The following is a 20,776-nucleotide window of genomic DNA, read 5'->3' on the forward strand; positions in this document are numbered from 1 at the left end:
TCTCGATTATGGTTGTCTTTTTGAAACCTTTATTACGGATCATATAAAATTTCTTTGCCCTCTGTGTCATCTTTTTGGTTCAATCACCCTGATTTTCGGAAGATTAACCCACTCTACAATGTGAATTCAAGAAGAAAATTATTAGGGCATCCAAATGGACCGATGAGAAATCTCCAAACGAAACGCTTGGTAAAAACTCACCTTAAAACTTTCAGATTTTTTAATTGAGAACGAGGTTATGGTTCTTCTCCCTTTATTGGTTTATTTTAGCATCTAATTGGATTTTTTGATTGAGAATCACTTTTTCCCTCTTACATAACGTATTGGAAAACCCCAAAATCTTATTTAGAGTTTCACTGATTTCGTTCGTCTCTCTCTCTCTCTATATTTGGTGTTTGTTTTGTGTTCAAGTGATTGAAGATTTAGCAACCTTCAATAAATGTTGCTCCATTTATCTGTTTATTACATCTTTTAAGGGAAATTTCTACTTATTATTTGGATTTAAGTTGATTAGTATAATTGGGGAAAAATGGAAGTTATTTAGGTTGATTAGTATTTTTTTGTTTTAATGGAAAAATGAAAGTTGAGTGATAATAATGAAAGATAAATAGATAATTGGGGACAATGGTTGGGATTGTGAGTGGAGATTAATAGTTGTATTTTGTGGACAATGGTTGAACATCTAAGAATTTTTTTTTTTTTTTTTTTTTTTGAATGCTCTGTTTTAATTTTTATGTTACTAATTTCTACTGGTTATACATTATCTCTTTTCTCTCAAAACAATTGATAAGGCATTCTTATAGAAGTAAATTTAATGTTAAAATTGTTTTTTTTATATTTGTTGTTTTCATCATTTGTTTTTTTTTTTTTTTTAATCCTTAAGATTCAAATGTGTGGTCATAAACAATTTTTAGCAGAATCTCTTATCTATTAAATAAAATAATAATCTTAATAAAATAGAAACTACCCATTATTTCATTCATAAGAAAATATTGATTTTTTTTAAAAAAAATTAGCAGACTTTTTATTTAATTAATTACTATCTAAATAGTTAATTATTATTATTTATATTGATATACTAAATATAAAAAGGCCTCGCTTAGAGGTTTGGCCTTAGGCCTCAACTTCTGTCCAGCCGGCCCTGTTCACACACTGCAAGACCCATGTAGAGTAAAAAGATAAAGACCAGACCCATCAGAAGGCAATCTCAAAAACTGATCATTCTACTCTACATGTGAGCTGCCTTTGCACATCAATCAGGAACTACGTGAAATTCAGATCTTCTGTTTTCTGCCTATGCTGCTCAAATGCAATAGGCCTGCTTTAGCCCCTAGTGTTCAATAGAACGAATACAAAGATGCCTTAACGATGCAACTTCTTGGGCTTAAGTTTGAAAATGGCATATTTTGTGTGTAAAAAATAAGAAGATTTTGACTTGAGGTTGAAGACAAGGTCATTTACGTCATCTTAATTTTGTCCGTGACACAAGACCTTGGTCAAGCGAAATGACATCAGTTTGAAAACTCAGGGATTAATCTTTAATATTAATATAAAATCAAATGTTGGGTTCGTTGAGTGGGGAGGAAGGTTCAGAGGACGCGTAATTGACTTTGATTAAATAGAAATTTAGATAATATACAATGCACATGCATGAATCAAAATACACCCCAAAAATAATATAAAGTGGATAGTCCTTGTTAGATGTGTAAAAACTAAAAAGAAGACGACGACTTGCTTCTTGCTTGTTCGACCAAAAGAAAGGCAAATGGAGAATCATTCAAGTTTGAATGTAACATCTGATGATCACAATTATTCTTCTCCAATTCCCTTGATTGGCTTATATACAGCTGCAGCCACCTCGGTATGTTTTCTATTTATGATGTTTGATCTGTTGCATGGACTACGTTCTAGGAAGCCATGGATACCTTGTCGATTTTTCTCACTTAATTCCCTTACGCTCACCCTTCTTGCCATAGCTACCAAACTCCCAGTAGATCTCACCACATCAATGCCTTCTGCTCATGATCAAATATCTAAACTTACTGGCACTGTCTTAATATGTATCTCCATGGGTTTTTTCTTTCCTTCACTTGGAGCTCAGAGTCCTTATGAACGCCTTTCCAATATGACCTCCCTGACCATCTTTGTAATAGCCGTTATTGTCAATGTTAGCATACAAATGGCCACTGGGGTGATCTTCGCGTTCCTTGTAGAACATGTGATTATCTTGTCTTTTATGGCGCTTTTGCTAATTGCATTATGGGATTCTACTTTTAGACTTCATTTTGGTTCTGATATTTTCCTTGATGATATAAAAGAGCAACTTGAAAAGGGTACTGACCCTCAAAGTTCGGAGAACCAGTGTATGATTCATCGAATTAAGTTGTTTTACATGTCTAGTTATGGAAACAACCCTCAATTGTTTATCACTGATTCCGCACCTGGTATGACTATGTGCATAATACCCACAATTTGCATAGTGGTTCTGTTACAAGCTGCAATTAGATCCCTTGTTCTTAACAATAAGATGGAGTTTGGTTATGGAGTTTCTGATTATAAATGGTCAATATGGATGGTGGTTGTCACTCAGTTTCTTACCAGCACAGTAGGTTGTATGGCAATTGGCTTTAGATGGTACACTGTGATGAGCAACACTGACCTCGACGAAGAAAATGAATTTAGAGGACCAAATAAACATTACTTAAATATTTTAGCTAGGTTAAAAGGCCTTAGATTTACTTCGAGTATCAAATTTGGCATTATTGTTTGGTCTTTTGAGACCATATTTGTAACTGCATTACCTTTTTACTTGACTAAGTGGGCAGCATATGTGATGAGAGGCACTAAAAAATGCTTTATTAAACGAAAAATTGGTGAGACCACAGATTTAGTGAGGGAACAACTATATTTGCATGAGACAACATTGATTAGGTGGATACAGAAGAAAAGTGAAGAAGATATGAAGAGGTTGATGGAGAAATATAAAGTCGATTTTCCAACTCATATGTTTCAACTCTTTTGCAAAACAACTCCATCTCAAGAGTCCCTTTCTAACAAGCTTCGAGTTTCATCAGAGAATCGAATATCTTGTCTTTCAGTTGTGCTCCTTGTAAGAATGGCCATTGTTTCACTTCCGGATTCCCTCAGTTATTCTCTAGTTCACACCTTAGATGAAGCCTTCGAAATCATTTATTTCATCGACAAGAAAATGAATGCCGCAAATGTCTGTAACAAAGCTAAATGGATGATGGCAAAATATATGTTCAAGTATAACAAACGCATTAAATCGTCAATAAAGAAACATTGTTTGGAAGTTGTTATGAGATCTATGGATGGAGGGTTTCAATCTCAATCTCAACTGGTCTTGGATGATAAACTTTGGATTATTGAAGAAATGCCATTGGAACCATATATGATAAATTTTGTTGTACGTGATGATGTACATGCCATCAATGAATTTATCATCAAGTGCCGACCGTGCGCATCAATCAACGAGTTATACAGTCACATCGAACAACTATTTGTGGACATGTTACAGTTTTTCTTCTCTCAATTCTCACATGCCATACTCAAGCATATTGTTGAGAGCCCCAATGAACAAAGCGAAGAAAGAGCAAGTTTTGCCTTGAAATTACTAAGCAAGGTTGCACCAATTGAGGACAAAGTTCATTGGTCATTTCCTATCGGAACTGGTATCACTAGCTTGATAGCCCCTCATGGTCATTCCAGAGATGCTCACCGTATTGAACAACTGGAAAGCAATGCAGCCACTCATGTTGCTGTTCAGGTAGCTGAAGATTGTGAAATTCAAGAGCATGCTTGAAATTCACAGGGATTCCAAAGGCAATAAAGGTATATCTCTTTCTTATTTTTTTTTTCTATATTTAAGTAAAAATAATAATAGATTTTTCTCATTGTTTTATTAGCTTTAGCCATAGTTGAGAATCGAGATCGCTTTTACTTTAGTCAGATCTACTTTTCGTCCATCTTTTTTTTATATTTTTTTTTCAGAATTGAGATACCCATAGAACATCATATTTAACCAGAGTTGACATGGGACATGCCCTTGAGCTACAGCTCATAGAACATCATATTTAACAAAACAAAACAACTCAGTAATCTTGTAATCATGGTTTATATCAGATTTGAAAAAAAAACAAAAAAAATCCTCTCTACTCAATAAACTTTTAAATTTAAGCTACAAAAGGATCCGCTCCCATTGACATGCCCTTGAGCTAAATCTCTTCTTGAAGGCCAACTATTTAGACAATCCAATTCATATTTTGGTAAATATTGGAAAAAGCCCCTAGTTTCAAATTAATGTAATGGAATGTATAGGTAATATAACGGATAGTGGATTATATTATGACTTGTAATTTGCAATTGTGGATTATCTCTTTTTTATGGTTCACTACTTACTGACATTTTACATAAACAGATGTGGAAGAGGTGGAAGCCATGGATTTGGAGTAGAAGATGCAATGATGTGACAAAGACCCTAGTTATATGTCCATATTTTGTGTTTGTAATAGAGGATCTGTTGTTGTTTAAAGATCTTGTAATTCTCTATTGTAATTAATGAAAGGCTTCTTTGATTGTGAATCACTACTAAATGATATATTTATTGACGATTAAATTTGGTAAACGTGATTCCATCCCCTCAAAAAAATGAGAACGAGATATTGAGTGCTGATTTTGTAACTCAACCTAACAGAATATCTCAAATACTCCCTGACGTGGCATGTGCAAAGAACCGTCTATCTGAAAAACAATTTTCCCCTACTAAGAATCGATCAACAAGTAAATTGGCATTATAAAACAAAGAGAAGTCGGCATTTACCAAAGCGCAAGGAATGTTCTACTTCGAGTAATGTCGTTCAAATTGAAGAATGCATTAACCACTTAACATAGGATGATGACCAAATTTTTTTAGGATATGCTTAGGACATTATGGAGGTTTATGCCGACGATTTTCACATTTGAAAAAGGTGCAATATTTACCCAAAACAGTGTCACCCACTTGTAAGAAACTAATTTTCACACATTTTTCTTAGTGTTTTTCTACTTAAAAATAGAGGGGTAAAAATGTAATTTTCACACATTTTTAAGGGTGGGAGTGGTGATCCACGTGATCTCCGGTCACCAGTGATAACTCCGGTATCTTTATCTCCGATGAAGGTGGTCGTGGCAACAAGCATGGATGGCTTGAACAGGGACCTGTACAACATTTTTTAATGAAATTTCTTATTTTAAATAAAACAAAAATGGTGATAATCTGACTACCCCATGAAGCACACTCAATCGACTACCCTAACCTGTACATGCTTTGGATTTATATAAGAACTATATATATATATTTTTTTTAAATTATGAGAGATAGGACGTGCTTCTCAAAGAGTATGCATCTTTTTTGTCGCAACATACTTGGCGAAAACTCTTAAATATTTCTTTTGTGTGGTCAAAGTGGACCGAATTCTTTAAACCAATGTTGTTAAAACCCAATGGATAATCAAACCTAAAATTTGTTCAAATGGTCAAACCAAGGTTCAACCGAGGTTTAATGAGGTCGAATCGATTTGAAATAATAACTAATTATTATTATATTAATATTAAAATTAGAAAAAAAAAAAAATATATATATATATATATATATATATATGGGTCAGGTTCAAAGGACAACCATTTCTACACACATATAGACAACGTGTTTTGTCTTATATGGGCAAAAATATTTGGAATGGACTGATTTTTTGTGAGGATGATCTCTGTGATGAGGAGATCATCCTTGCCAAAAATCAGCTCATTATGAAACTTCTAGACCGTCCAATTTTTGTTGAAAAATTATAGACCGTCCAATTTTTGTAAATCAATTTTGATGGGGTTACAAATTTTGGAATGGGATGATTTTTTGCCAGGATGATCCCCTCATCACAGAGATCATACTCACAAAAAATCAGTCCATTCCAAATATTTTTGCCCATATAAGACAAAACACGTTGTCTATATGTGTGTAGAAATGATTGTCCTTTGAACCTGACCCTATATATATATATATATATATATATATATATATATATATATATATATATATGGATTAGGATCCGTATACACATAAAGCTACAACGTGTTTTGTCTTATATGGGTAAAAATGTTTGGAATAGGCTGATTTTTTGTGAGGATGATCTCTATAGTGAGGAGATCATCCTTGCCAAAAATCAGCCCATTATAAAACTTCTAACCCCATGTTTACAAGTTGAAAACTTTTAGACCGTCCAATTTTTGTAAATCACTTTTGATGGGGTTAGAAGTTTTGGAATGAGATGATTTTTTGCAAGTATGATCCCCTCACCACAGAGATCATCCTCACAAAAAATCAGCCAATTCCGAACCTTTTTAATTATATAAGACAAAAACATTGTAGCTTTATGAGTCTATGGAACCCCACCCTATATATATATATATATATATATATGGGTCAGGTTCAAGGGCCATGTGAGAAAACATGTAAGAAAACTTTCATTTTTCAAAATAAGGGTTAGAGATTTTGGATTGAGCTGATTTTTTGCAAGGATGGTCACTATGATGAGAAGATCATCCTCACAAAAAATCAGCTCAATCAGAAACCTCTAAATCCATCAAAAGTGATTTACAAATTAGTGATAAAAATTGAAAAAAAATCGACGGTCCACATTCTAAATCACTTTTAATGGGGTTAGAAGTTTCAGATTGGACTGATTTTTTTTTTGGATGATCTTCCCATCATAGAGATCATCCTCACAAAAAATCAGCTCAATCTAAAATTTCTAACCCATATTTTAAAATTTTATTTACCGTCGAAAGTTTTCTTACATGTTTTCTCACATGGCCCTTGAACCGCTCCCTATATATATATATATATATATATATATATATAGGGTCAGGTTCAAAGGACAACCATTTCTACACACATATAGACAACGTGTTTTGTCTTATATGGGCAAAAATGTTTGGAATGGACTGATTTTTTGTGAGGATGATCTCTGTGATGAGGGGATCATCCTGGCAAAAAATCATCCCATTCCAAAACTTGTAATCCCATCAAAATTGATTTACAAAAATTGGACGGTCTATAATTTTTCAACAAAAATTGGACGGTCTAGAAGTTTCATAATGAGCTGATTTTTGGCAAGGATGATCTCCTCATCACAGAGATCATCCTCACAAAAAATCAGTCCATTCCAAACATTTTTGCCCATATAAGACAAAACACGTTGTCTATATGTGTGTTGAAATGGTTGTCCTTTGAACCTGACCCATATATATATATATATATATATATATATATATATAGGGTCCCATTCAGCCCCAACCATTTTTGTACTACATGGGTTAGAAGTTTTGGAATGAGCTGATTTTTTGTGAGGATGATCTCTACGGTGAGGAGATCATCATCACCAAAAATCAGCCCATTCCAAAACTTCTAGCCCCATGTTTACAAGTTGAAAAATCATGGACCGTTCATTTTTTATGAATAATTTTTTATGGGGTTAGAAGTTTTGGAATGGGCTGATTTTTGGTTATGATGATCTCCTCATCGTAGATATTCTCCTCACCAAAAATCAGCCCATTCCAAAACTTCTAATCCATGTTTTGCCAAAATGTTTGGTGCTGAACATTTCCCATATATATATATATATAATTTGTGGAATCTTTCATGAATCAATGAAAAAATGCAGAAACAATATGGAGCCCCTTCTCATCGATCCCGCGCCCTACTGTTGATAGCGATGTGAATGGTCCTGAACCTATGGAGTACACAAATTTGGACGCTGAAGACACTTATGATGACTCATTTTTAGGGGAAGGGGATACATACTTCCAAGGTGTAAGTGTGGAAGGCACCCCTAATACCCCACTTGAAGAGAATACATCACAAGGTCCGATGAAGAAGAAACGTAGGAATTCGAATAGTGGTGACACTATTGAAAAAAACTTGGAAAGGCTTATTAATGTCATCGAAGAACAGATTAATAAAGAAGAGGCTAACAAGGGACCTTGTTTTAAAGATGTGAATGAAGTTATGAAGGATTTGAAGAACTTAGGAGTGATAAGTATTCATACTTATCATGTTGCTATATTGAAATTTGCACAACTACCGAAATTGGAATACGCATTTATGGACTTGGATAATGAAGCAGAGAGGGTTCAATTTTTGGAGTTTATTGTAAATAATTAGTTGAAGTCAAACATTTTTTTAATAAAAACCAATGATGTATTGGTTATTTTGATATTTTGATATTTTTGGATAGTTACTATGGATGGTTATTTTTAAATTTTGATATTTTTTTATAGTTAATTGGAATTATTATCTTGTTACCTAATCGAATATGCATGTTTTAACTTACTAAATAGATTGCATGTTTGAAAAATCTTTTTTTACAGCTTCAATTAATACCAACTTTTTTTAATTTTTCATTGTGTTTAGTGATAATGACGCCAAAACAATGGTTGTTGATGAGATTGGTAACATTACTTTTTATGCTTAAACTTAAAAATCATATGAATGTTGGACAAAGGTTGTGCACATCATCACTTTCTGGCAAGGCATATGTGCGAGAACTTTTGGAAGGATCTTCAACACAAATGTACGAGATATTTAGGATGGAGAAGAATGCTTTTGTACAATTATGTCAATATTTTCGAGATAAAAATTGGTTAAATGATAGTAGATATATAGACGTAGAAGAGAAAATGGCAATATTTTTTATGACAATATGTCATAATTGTCGGAATCGATTAGTAAAATATCGATTCCAACATTTTGGAGAAACCGTAAGTAGGTATTTTCATGAAGTGTTGGATGCAATGATACAGTTTGCACGAGAGATAATAGTCCCCCCAGCATTTGACAAGCCAATAGGAGAAATTCGATCTCATGTACATTTGAGAGAAGGGTCATTTAAGGGTGCTGTCGGTGCTTTAGATGGCACACTAATTGATGCGCACATTCCGCTTGATCAACAAGTCCCATTTAGAGGAAGGGGACAGGGAAAATGTTTTCAAAATGTAATGGCGGTGTGTGATTTTGATATGAAGTTCATATATGTGATGGCTGGATAGGAAGGAATTGCACATGACTCGAGGGTATTAAATGAGACACTACGTAACCCGATTAACAATTTTCCAATGCCTCCTCCAGGTATGTATTTTCAAATTATATTTTTGAAATTAATCTTATAATCAATAATAAAAATTTTACATATGTTTTATATTTGTTGCAGATATGTATTATTTATGCGACGCTGCATACACACACACTAGAGGTTTTATGACTCCATATCGTAACACACGCTATTGGCTAAGAACATATCGAGGAACGCGTGCAATGGGTAGAAAGGAGAAATTTAATCATGCACACGCTCGATTAAGGAATGTCATTGAGAGGACCTTTGGTGTATGGAAAAAAAGATTCCCAATTTTGAACAGAATGCCTTCATATGATTATCACACTCAACGGGACATTGTTATTGCATGCATGGCAATACACAATTTCTTGCGTCGTGTTTCTCTCCATGATGAGTTGTTTCGACAATATGAAGTTGATGTCGACGAAGAGAGTAATTCTTTAGTAGAATCCGAACCATCACATGATCCACCATGTTATAATGACATATTCTCATCGCAAGCACAAGCTGATATGATCACTTTACGTGATCAAATTGCAATTCAACTAGAAAATGAATGATTGTTTATTGTTTGAGTATTACTTTGTTAGAATGTAATTTTTCAAGTATGAATTCAATTTAAAAACAATACTTTTGGATTATTTAATTTGAAATATGTTGATGGTTTCATTATGCGTAACATGTTATGGTTTTTGGTAAAAACAATTTATTAGAATTATAAAAGGGTAATGTTGTCAAAATGACCATTATGTTTTAAAATTCTATTTGTAACCAGAAGCTCTTAAAAGTTATAAACAAACAACTTTTCCAGAATAAGATTCCAGATTTCAGATTTCAGACTTCAGATTTCAGACTTCAGACTTCAGACTTCAGACTTCAGAAGTGTTACCAAACATACCCTTACTTCTCTCTCCCTCACGAAAGCAATGTTCTCAAAAACTTCGAATCAAAAGCATCAAGAGTCGAAAATCAGAGGTAGAAGGAAGATGAAGAAGAATCAAAACCATTTGCTAGATCTATAATTCTAGGTAAAAATCTAAACATGATTTTACTTTTCTTCATCCAAAAGTTTCGGATTTTAGCTTCAATGGCATTTTTTTGATTCTCTCATTCTCTCCCGATCTTCTTGGTTGTTCGGATCGTAGTGGGACGAACTCTTTAATTTTTGTTTTTCCTCTTATGATTTCTAATTTATTCATGAAGTTTGTGTTTTCTTCTGAGATTTCAAGCACTGGTTTATGGCTTTGTAATTAAATTTAAGAAATTCTATATTAAATCCCTCCACTAGATCAGTAAATAGTTGGAATGTTTGTAACAAAGTTTGAGAGCTTTTGTGAATCCCATTTTGTTGGTCAAGTCCTACAAGGAAATGGTGATTCTAGGGTTTGGTAATGGTCGTCTTGGGTGTTTTAGGTATTTTGTTTGTGATTGATTATCTTATGGTGTTCTGTGTCTGTGATTTCTCCTTAGGTTTGAAGCATTGTAGGTTCGTCTCTTCGTTTTGGATATTTTGAAGGATTTATTTTGTTGATTTGAGGTAGTTTTAGATTTTTTTCAAGTAACAAAGATTCTTTTTCGAAAATTTTAAGTAATTTTAATTTGATTTATGTTTTTCTATCTTTTTCAGGGGGGGATGCTAAAATTTCTTGGTTTGTTCAACTATATAGTGGTTTTTGGTTCTATCTTTTCCAAGTCTGTATTCTATTTCATTATTTAAAATTCAAAACTCATTTCATGTCTAGATCTTTAAAATTAAATTTCAGATTTTTTTTAGGTTAAAGTTGTGTGATACAGCTCCAAACCTCCTTAGAGATCCATAAAACAACCCACTTCAAAGCATTTTTTGATTTCTGAGTTATAGCAAAAGTGAACTCATATGTTCACACACATTCTTGAACGTGTATATCTGAATTCCAATGTTTTGTGCATTTCCTATTTTTATTCAATGTTAGTGTGGCAACATTGATGTGTTACAATTTCAATATCCGACTACTATATTAGAAACATTACAGACAGACCCTAAAGCACCCATAGGGCTTGGAGAGACTTGCACTGCTTAACTGCTTTTCAGAAATTTGAGATATAAAATTCCTACATTGCTTCACAACTTCGATACCCATTCCCATGAAATTTCAATACATTCTAACAAATTCAACAAACTTGGATTTGAAAGTTTTAGACCTATTAATTTAAGTCATCTTTTTGAATTATAATTAGGAATGTTGGAATTTTTTACACCATCTGTTGTGTTGAAAATACTTAATGTGCTAATCATCTAAAATATCATTCATATGGATTCTACAAAGCTAGTATAAAAAAATAAGAACAGAGAGTATCTCTAAAATAACTTAAACCCAAAGATCAGATTGAATTAGCTTCTGAAAGCAGTCACCATCATCTCTATTGTCGTCATCATCTATGCCTTCTCCCAAAAATTAGGTTTGGCAACCATGAATCCTATTTTTTTTATTAACTCTTATCTTGAGTTATATCTTTTGTCAAGGCATGTCTTAGGCCATATTTCTTCATTTTTCCCCCTTATAGATATGTCACTTACTTGAAAGAGGAGAAAAGAATTTGGTATATTCACTTGCAATATGGTTATTTGTTGGATGGTAGACCCTTGAGGTAAGCACATGTTTCACTCTCTTTTGGGTTAAATGAGAATGCAACAACTTAATTTTCATATTGATTCTTTTTTGGAGATTTTGTTTGCAGAGCATACTTTGAGTCAGAAAGTATTGTTAGACATGGTTGAACAATATGGTAAGAGAAATTACATTTTTTTGGATTTGGTACTATTGATTTGGGGATTCTCTCTTTGATTTTATTGTTGAACCCACAATAAAATATTTGTCTTATTTAAGCCAATTTCTTGGTTGGATTATCTTTGATTTTTGATAACAATTAAAATTTTGTCATGTTAATTTCAATTTCTTAGTTGGATTGTCTTTGATTTTGGATAACAATGAAACTTTAGTCATGTTGGTTTTAGTTTCTTAGTTAGATTATCTTTGATTTTGAATATAATTGTGTGGAGGATTTTTGTTTTAGGTCAATTTCATGGTTTGTGAAATTTGATATGAAGTTATTTTTTCCCAGTTTGATGATTCTGATGTATAATTTTGTACAAGTGTATACTAATCGTGGATGGTGTGTCGATGAAGCACTAGCCAAAATTTATTTGACTCCTATTGATTAAACCATATCAATCAGCTTTTTATTTTTACTTTTGAACCCCTATTCCTAAATTCCCCAAACATGCTACTTTGATTTCATCTTGTCAATTTGGGGTTAAAAAATTCCAAGATTAGACCCATTGAACAATGGTTCTGTAGGATACCCTGCTTTTGCACCTTCCACTAAGTGATCATAAACATGTGGAAGTGCATCTCACTGTTTTAATGAATTTTGTATTTAGTCGTTAATTTCGATAGCTTTGGGGTGGTTTGGTTTGGTTTGGAACAAGTTGCGGTTCGGTTCTGAGTTACAAAAATGGAGAACCGATCATTGTCTTGCTTCTTTGTATTAAGTATTTCTTGTTAATTTGGTTGTAATTCTTGAATGCTTGTTTCCTCACTTTCTCAGTGGGGTTTACTACTCACTTTCTTGTGCATTCAGGTTGGATTTGTTTACTATTGTGTTACACACATATTGCACCATTTTAGTGTAGTGTGGGAGTATCATGTTGTTTCTTTCATTCATTATATGAACTACGTATTGTATAAATTGTGGAATCCTTCACAAGGATTTAGTGGACTTGTTTTATTCCAATGGTGGTGAAAGACAGTTCAATGGTTTGATTGATGATGATGCATGAATAGGGTATCTACACATTGTTTTATTTATTTTACAAATGGTCTTGTGATGTGCATATAATACAAATTAACGACTAAATACAAAATTCATTAAAACAGTGAGTCCCCTGACCAACACGGCAATTGGAGCAGAGTTGACCCATAGCTTCTCAACCAATGAGAACACTCTGAACTTTGGGACATAGCATGCATTGGACCCCCAAGAGTAAGAGGCTTACTCTTAGATATGAAAGGTGCTGGTGGTGGGAATGGGTTGGGTGTGGATGAGTAAGAGGCTTCCATCTTAGTACGGCAGAAAGCAATAAAAGGTAGGTAGAAGGACAAAGCTATTAGTTTTTATGTATGAATGATGACATTCATCTTAGTTTTTATTTATGCACCATCTTGGTTAAATTTTAAATAAAGGACTGATCCAATGATGGGCATAAGCATCTCTTTGTCGAGTCCAGATTATTATTTATGGCAGATTTTTTTTTTTATTTTTATTAATTTTTATTTCTGGTTGTCATAGGCTGTCCAATCCTAAAGGTTGTGTGTGATAAGAATAATTCATAATTCCACTTGCATTTTGCAGCATAAATGCATCTGTCAATTATCAGTTTCACATTTTTCTTGCTTTTCTTGTTAGCCCACTCTTTCATGTGTATTCTCATTTGTTATGGTTCTCTATTTTTTCAATTTTTCCCCCCTTTTGTTGGTATCTCTGGGAGAATCCCCACCTTAGGTGAGACTATAACTCCCCCTGGGAGTTGTGCTATCCTCCCTCACTACTCATTCCTATTGGTGTATTTTGTTGTTGACATGGATTTTGTTAGATACTCATGCTTGTCATGCTCCATGTAGTATTTAATTTAATTTTCTTGATAGTGTCTGACTTTTTGTTGTCTTCCTATTTTACTTTACTATAGAATGAGAGACTTCAATACCAAATGGAATATTAGGAATCGATAAAGAAGCTCGGGGAACAATGGGTGATAAATCAGCAAAAATGTGACAATGATAGAACTAGAGTTGGACCCAAAGATGAACGCTTGGATATGGTATGTATCAGAGTGGTTTGGACACTTTCATGTCCACCTTTTTTTTTGTCTCTAGTTGCTTGAAATATAACTCACCTAGTCATGTGGCTTGTTGGGATCCATAGACAATACTACTGATCTAATCATGTGGCTTGGTTGGGATCCATAGACGTCTTGGAAGTTGATACCACACATGGTCATTGGGCCTGTAAGAAGATGGGTCGAGTGGCTGGTTTTTAGTGAGGATGATCACACCACCATCTCATGCTCCAATTGCTTTCCCCCCAAAGGCAATGGCACCCACATCACCATCTCCCATGGCGTCCACACCATGGAACTGAAACAGGCAAAACTCGATATTCCAACTCTTCAAAGACAGGCCAGCTCCAATGCCTTGTAGAAGATCTAGCCGAGGTATTGCCATCTTCTTTGGCCTCCTTCTTGAGTTGCTCGTTTATTTGATATATCACTACTAGTTACAATCTTTCATAGAAATGGAATCATCTATATAAATATTGCTATAAATTGAAGGATAGTCTGACTCTTTCTTCTTGTGATTATGGAAGGTTAATTTGGTTAACAATGGTCCTGTCACAGTGCAGCTTGATTCATCACAACCATCCAAGTGAGTATATGCCAATCACTAGAAAATCATGGAGCTGCATTTCTTTATTAATTATGGATCTAATACGAATAGCTTTTGAGGTTCAATAGTTTCCCATTTCAGGTTATATTGGAGAGTCTGAGGATGTTGGACAATAGATTCTCGTGCGGTATCAATTGATGGACATGAAAATGTACCTCTGCCAACAACGTGAATGCCTTGACGAAAGCTGTTGCTAATCAGCCCGTGTCTGTTGCCATTGAAGCTGATGGTTCTCACTTCAAATTTTACTCCGAGGTATTTCGCTTAAGATTTGAGTAGAAAGATTCTATTACAACACCAACTTTTGCTAACGCCACCCCAATTCATGTGTAAATCACCAAAGACTAAACACATATTTAGGGTGGTGTTAGAAAAAGTTGTGTGGCAATAGAAGCTCTCTTTAACTATCTACAAAATTATCACAGTGGTAATTTCTACACCATTATAGCATAAATGTCTTGGTATATTGGTTTGGTTTGTATCATTCTAGCCTATCTAAGGGTGTTAATGGGCCAAGTTTGGACTAGATGTAAGGCCATTCTAGCCCATCCAATAAGGGTCAGAGTCTTACCTTTTTGTTGTTAATTCTAAAGACCAATCTTGGCCCATTTATCTAAACAGCCTAAAAATTTAGCTCAAAGAGGGTATGGCCTCAATCTTTTGAATTTAATTTATATGCATGGATCGACTTGACTATGATCACAGGGCGTATTCACGGGAGATTGTGGTAAAGAACTAGATCATGGGGTGGCGATCAAGTATTGGATAGTGAAGAACTCATGGGGACCAGAATGGGGTGAGAAAGGTTACATAAGAATGCAGCGCGGCATAGCCGATGAAGAGGGAATATGTCGTATAGCCACGGATGCTTCATATCCTATCAAGACCTCAGCAAAGGCAACTAATTAGTTATAATTACTCCATGTCCATTAATTTTTGTAATTACTCCATGTCCATTACATATTTGTAATTTTTGCAATGAACTCTAGTAGAATGGGCATTTGGGTCTTTTCATATTGGTAAATGGTAATTGGGGTCATGGTCATCAATTTCAAAACGTAGGGGTATCTCCAATATTCTGCAATACATGAGGGGGCTGGTGTAAAATTAATTGTTTTTTTCTTCAAAAACCTTTACAGCGACGGCCAAAAGCGTAGCTAAAGAGTAAATTTTTTTAAAAAAAATGATACCCTATAACGACGGTCAATAGCGGCTGTCGCTATAAATCATGTATATAACGACGTTTCTGTGAATAGTTGGCCGTCGGTATAGCATATAGCGATGGGACTACCGACGGCCTCCATGGCCGTCGCTACATGCTTTTTGTGACGGTATTTTCCCTATAGCGACGGTCACGACCGTCGCTATAGCCCTATTTTACTGTAGTGAATCAAGGATTACTACAAGATATTGAGGACAAGAAAATTGAAGATTCTATCTCCTTCTAACATCAAGAACCAGATTACGATTTTTGGTGGGAGAAGAATAGATTTCCGTAGAAAAATAAATGATATTTTCCAACGCGTTAAAAGATAATAGATTGAAGAAGAGGTTGAATAAGTTAAAAATGATGCATCTTCTTGGTGTTGGCATATTTTCTAGGTAAAAAATAAGAAGATTTTGACTTAAGGTTGAAGACAAGATCATTTACGTCATCTTCTTTTTGTCTGTGATACAAGACCAAGGTCAAGGGGAATGACATCAATTTGAAAACATGAGGATTAATATCTAATATTGACAAAAACGCAGTGGCAGGAAGGTTGGTTGAGTGAGCAGGAAGGTTCTTAGGACGCGTTAATGACATTGATTAAATAGAAATTTATATAATATACAATTCATATGGACCAAAATACATCCAAAAAATAATATAAAATGCATAGTCCTTGTTATATATGTAACAAGAAGAAGACGACTTGCTTGTTCAACCAAAAGAAAGGCAAATGGAGAATCATTCAAGCTTGAATGTGACATCCAATGATCACAATTATTCTTCTCCAATTCCTTTGATTGGCTTATATACAGCTGCGGCCACCTCGGTATGTTTTCTATTTATGATTTTTGATCTGTTGTATGGACTGCGTTCTAGGAAGTCATGGATACCATGTCGATTCTTCTCACTCAATTCCCTTACCCTCACACTTCTTGCAATAGCTACAAAACTCCCTGTAGATCTCACCACTTCCATGCCTTCTGCTCAAGATCAACTATCTAAACTTACTGGCACTGTCTTTATATGCATCTCCATGGGGTTTTTCTTCCCTTCAGTTGGAACCCAGAGTCACTATGAACGTCTTTCCAACATGGCCTCCCTGACCATCTATGTAATAGCCGTTGTTGTCAATGTTGCTATACAAATGGCTACTAGGGTCATCTTTGTGTTCATTGTAGAACATGTCATAATCCTGTCTTGTATGGTGCTTTTGCTACTTGCATTATGGGATTCTACTTTTAGATTTCATTTTGGTTCTGATATTTACCTTAATGCTGTTAAAGAACAACTGGAAAAGGGTGACCCACGAAGTTCGGAGAACGAATGTATGATTAATCGAATGAAACTGTTTTATGTGTCTAGTTATGGAAACAACCCTCAATTGTTTATCTGTGATTCTGCACCTGCTACGACTATGAGCGTGATTCCCATACTTTGCACGGTGGTTCTGTCACAAGCTGCAATAAGATCCCTCATTCTTAAAAATATGATGGAGTTCGGTTATGGAGTTTCGGATTATAAATGGTCAATATGGATGGTGGTTGTCACTCAGGGTCTTACCATAACGATAGGTTGTATAGCAATTGCCTTTAGATCGCTTACTGTGATAGGCAACATTGACCCTGAAGCAAAACATTACGTAAGAGGGCCGAATGGATATTATGTCCCTATTATAGCAAAGTTAAAAGCCTTAAGGCTAATTGTGAATATGAATTTTGGCCTTATTGTTTGGTTATCAGAGCATATATTTGTAAACCTATTGCCTTTTTGCGTGGCTACGTTGGCAATAAATGTGATGAGAGTCAGTAAAAAATGCTTTAGTAAACAAAGAAATGGTGAAGCCACAGATTTAGTGAGACAAGGATTCTATTTGTCTGGAAACAGATTGATCAGGTGGATACAGAAGAAAAGTGAGGAGGATGTGAAGAGGTTGATCGAGAAATATAAAATTGATTCTCCAACTCATTTGTTACAACTCTTTTGCAAAATTACTCCATCTGAAGAGTCACTTACTAACAAGCTTCAAGTTTCATCAGAGGACCGAATATCTTGTCTTTCAGCTGTGCTCCTTGTAAGAATGGCCATTGTTTCACTTCCGGATTCCCTCAGTACTTCTCTAGTTCACACCCTAGATGAAGCCTTCGAAATCATTTATTTCATCGACAAGACAATGAGTGCTGGAAATCTCTGTAACAAAGCTAAATGGATGATGGCAAAATATATGTGGAAGAAAAATAAATGCATTAAATCTTCAGTAAAGAAACATTGTTCTGAAGTTGTTATGAGATCTATGGATGGAGGGTTTCAATCTCAATATCAATTGAAAGTATTAAATGATACACTTGGGAGTATTGAAGAAATACCGTTGAAACCAGATATGATAAATTTTGTTGTACGTGATGATGTACATGCCATCAATGAATTTATCATCAAGTGCCGACCGTGCACATCAATCGACGAGTTATACGGTCACATCAAACAACTATTTGTGGACATGTTACAGTTTTTCTTCTCTCAACTCTCACATGCCATACTCAAGCATATTCTTGAGAGCCCCAATGAACAAAGCGAAGAAAGAGCAAGTTTTGCCTTGAAATTACTGAGCAAGGTTGCACCATTTGAGGACAAAGTTCATTGGTCATTTCCTATCGGAACTGGTATCACTAGCTTGATAACCCCTCATGGTCAATCCAGAGATGCTCACCGTATTGAACAATTGGAAAGCAATGCAGCCACGCATATTGCTCTTCAGATAGCTGAAGATTGTGAAATTCAAGAGCATGCTTGAACTTCATGGGATTCTTAAGGCAATAAAGGTATATCTTTTTTCTATTTGATTTAGTATCAGTTAGAATAATTTCTTCTTGTATAATGTGTCGAATGTATCATATGGACTGGAATGTATAGGTAATATAACGAAATAGTTATATTATAACTTGTAATTTGGAATTGTGGATTATCTCTTGTTTAGGATTCACTACTTACTGACCTTTTATGTCAACAGATGAGGAAGAGGTGGAAGCCATGGATTTGGAGTAGAAGATGCAATGATGTGACGAAGACCCTAGTTATATTTCAATATTTTGTGTTTGTAATAGAGGATCTGTTGTTGTTTAAAGATTTTGTAATTCTCTATTGTAATGAATGAAAGGCTTGGTATTTAATGCTCAAGAATTGCGTATCACGTCTAATAAACTATGTATCTAGAATCATTCAAGGAATCAAGGTACAAAAATTTGGGGTTTTGACAAGGATCTTCTCAGATTTTCTCGATTTCTAGTTTTCTCTGTTATATAATATTTATTGACAATTAAATTTGGTAAACGTGATTCCATCCCCTCAAAAAAATGAGAACGAGATATTGATAATGCATAGCAAGATATAAGTTGTTATTATTTCAATTCAAAGCTGAGTTCTGTTATATAATATTTAAGGAAATCAGAAGCTTGCTTAGAATCAGATTCATTCGGTAAGGTATCTACTAGGGGATCGTGAACATTATTGTGGTGCCAAAGAATGATGGGAAAGTAAGGGGATTGCATTGAGTATACCATCCCAAATAAAATATATCTGAAAGACAATTTTCCCCTACCAACAATTGACCGACAAGTAAAGGTTGTTGTTAATGAATGAGCATTCAATATATAACTAGATCTCGTTGGCATTATAAAATCAAGAGAAGTCAGCATTTACCAAAGAGCAAGGAATGTTCTACTTCGAGTAATGTCATTCAAATTGAAGAATGCATTAACCACTTTACATAGGATGATGATGACCAAATTTTTTTAAGATATGCTTCGGACACTATGGAGGGCTATGTCGACTATTTTCGCATTTGAAAAAGGTGTATTATTTGCCCAAAACAGTGTCACTCACTGGTAAGAAACTAAATATATTTTGCTTGATTTACCATTTTTCTACTTAAAAATAGAAGGATAAAAATGTAATTTTCAACATCTTGTTTTTGGACTTCAATATCCCAAATAAATATAATATTGGGGGTGTATAAGTCTATTAAAAAGTGCCTCGCCTCATCATCTTTACTAGTATAATGAGAGAAGTGGAGTTAAAGTGGTTCGACATCAAATTTTGGATCCCACCAATTGCCCCATCTTTACATTTTTGTTGTGATAATCTGAAGCTCTTTAGATGCTTCCATCACAATCGGAGATTTTTTTTCTTTGGGACTCACAAGAAAAAGATTTATGATTATTTAACAATCAGATTATGGAGCGTCTGAAAAAAGAGTGTCAGATTATCATTAGTCTTACATTTTCTTTACAATCTTTCCTATTATAATGAGAGACGGTGGGATAGAAAGTAGTTTGATGCCAAAATTCAAATTCCAAAAATAGTGCAATCTTAACATTTAAACTTAAAATAATTTGGGGTATTTGGATCAAAAACCTAGAAATTTATAATCGCATGCTCCTAGATTACGTTGATTAGTTTTTGAAAGTACAAAAATATCCATGTAATCTTTAATATCACATTTTTATTAATTTTTAAATTACAAATAAGTCCTTTAGATAAATGTTTGTTTGTACATGCAACTTTCTAGTTATAAATAATGAGAGAAGGCATAATCGATTTGGTTTGACACCAAATTTTGGATCCCACAAATGCCCCCACTTTTACATTTAAATTTCATATACTCAGGATCATTTTAATAAAAACCAAGACAATTGCAGCCCACACCACCTTCAAATGACGGTGGTTAATTCCCAAAACATATTTTCCAGTAAGTTTGTGACTTTTATAATTAGCGATCTTGCTGATAAATTACCAATTATATTGTAAGTAATTTTAAAGGAACTTTTATAATTAGCTATCTCGCTGATAAATTATCAATAAGATCACAAATAACATTAAAGTCAAACACTTTTGCTATTTTTAATGGGTAGTTCATTGATATTTTA

The 20,776-nt window shown here is 34.2% G+C and overlaps 1 protein-coding gene and 1 long non-coding RNA gene across 12 annotated transcripts; both read left to right on the forward strand.

Moving 5' to 3' along the window:
* The first annotated feature begins 869 nt into the window (after window positions 1-869).
* Window positions 870-4,669, forward strand: LOC147382171 (uncharacterized). The gene is made up of 2 exons (XM_086429319.1): window positions 870-3,852; window positions 4,439-4,669. Exon 1 carries the CDS (start codon window positions 1,766-1,768, stop codon window positions 3,821-3,823), a length of 2,058 nt encoding a protein of 685 aa, XP_086285445.1. The 5' UTR covers window positions 870-1,765; the 3' UTR covers window positions 3,824-3,852; window positions 4,439-4,669.
* A 5,393-nt stretch (window positions 4,670-10,062) lies between these two features.
* On the forward strand, window positions 10,063-15,692 carry LOC147382172 (uncharacterized). 11 transcript variants are annotated; one of them, XR_015173890.1, is made up of 7 exons: window positions 10,063-10,192; window positions 10,635-10,701; window positions 10,792-11,930; window positions 13,082-14,415; window positions 14,568-14,626; window positions 14,729-14,902; window positions 15,353-15,692. It is a non-coding gene; the product is annotated as an uncharacterized LOC147382172 (long non-coding RNA). The 11 variants fall into 11 exon arrangements; XR_015173887.1 differs by having other exon boundaries at window positions 10,635-11,930; XR_015173893.1 differs by lacking the exon at window positions 10,635-10,701 and having other exon boundaries at window positions 10,067-10,192; window positions 11,870-11,930.
* Window positions 15,693-20,776: the final 5,084 nt, after the last annotated feature.

Source organism: Akebia trifoliata, chromosome 16 (genome assembly GCF_017979445.1).
Source record: "Akebia trifoliata isolate Shusen 1 chromosome 16, ASM1797944v1, whole genome shotgun sequence".
Taxonomy (NCBI): Eukaryota; Viridiplantae; Streptophyta; class Magnoliopsida; order Ranunculales; family Lardizabalaceae; genus Akebia; species Akebia trifoliata.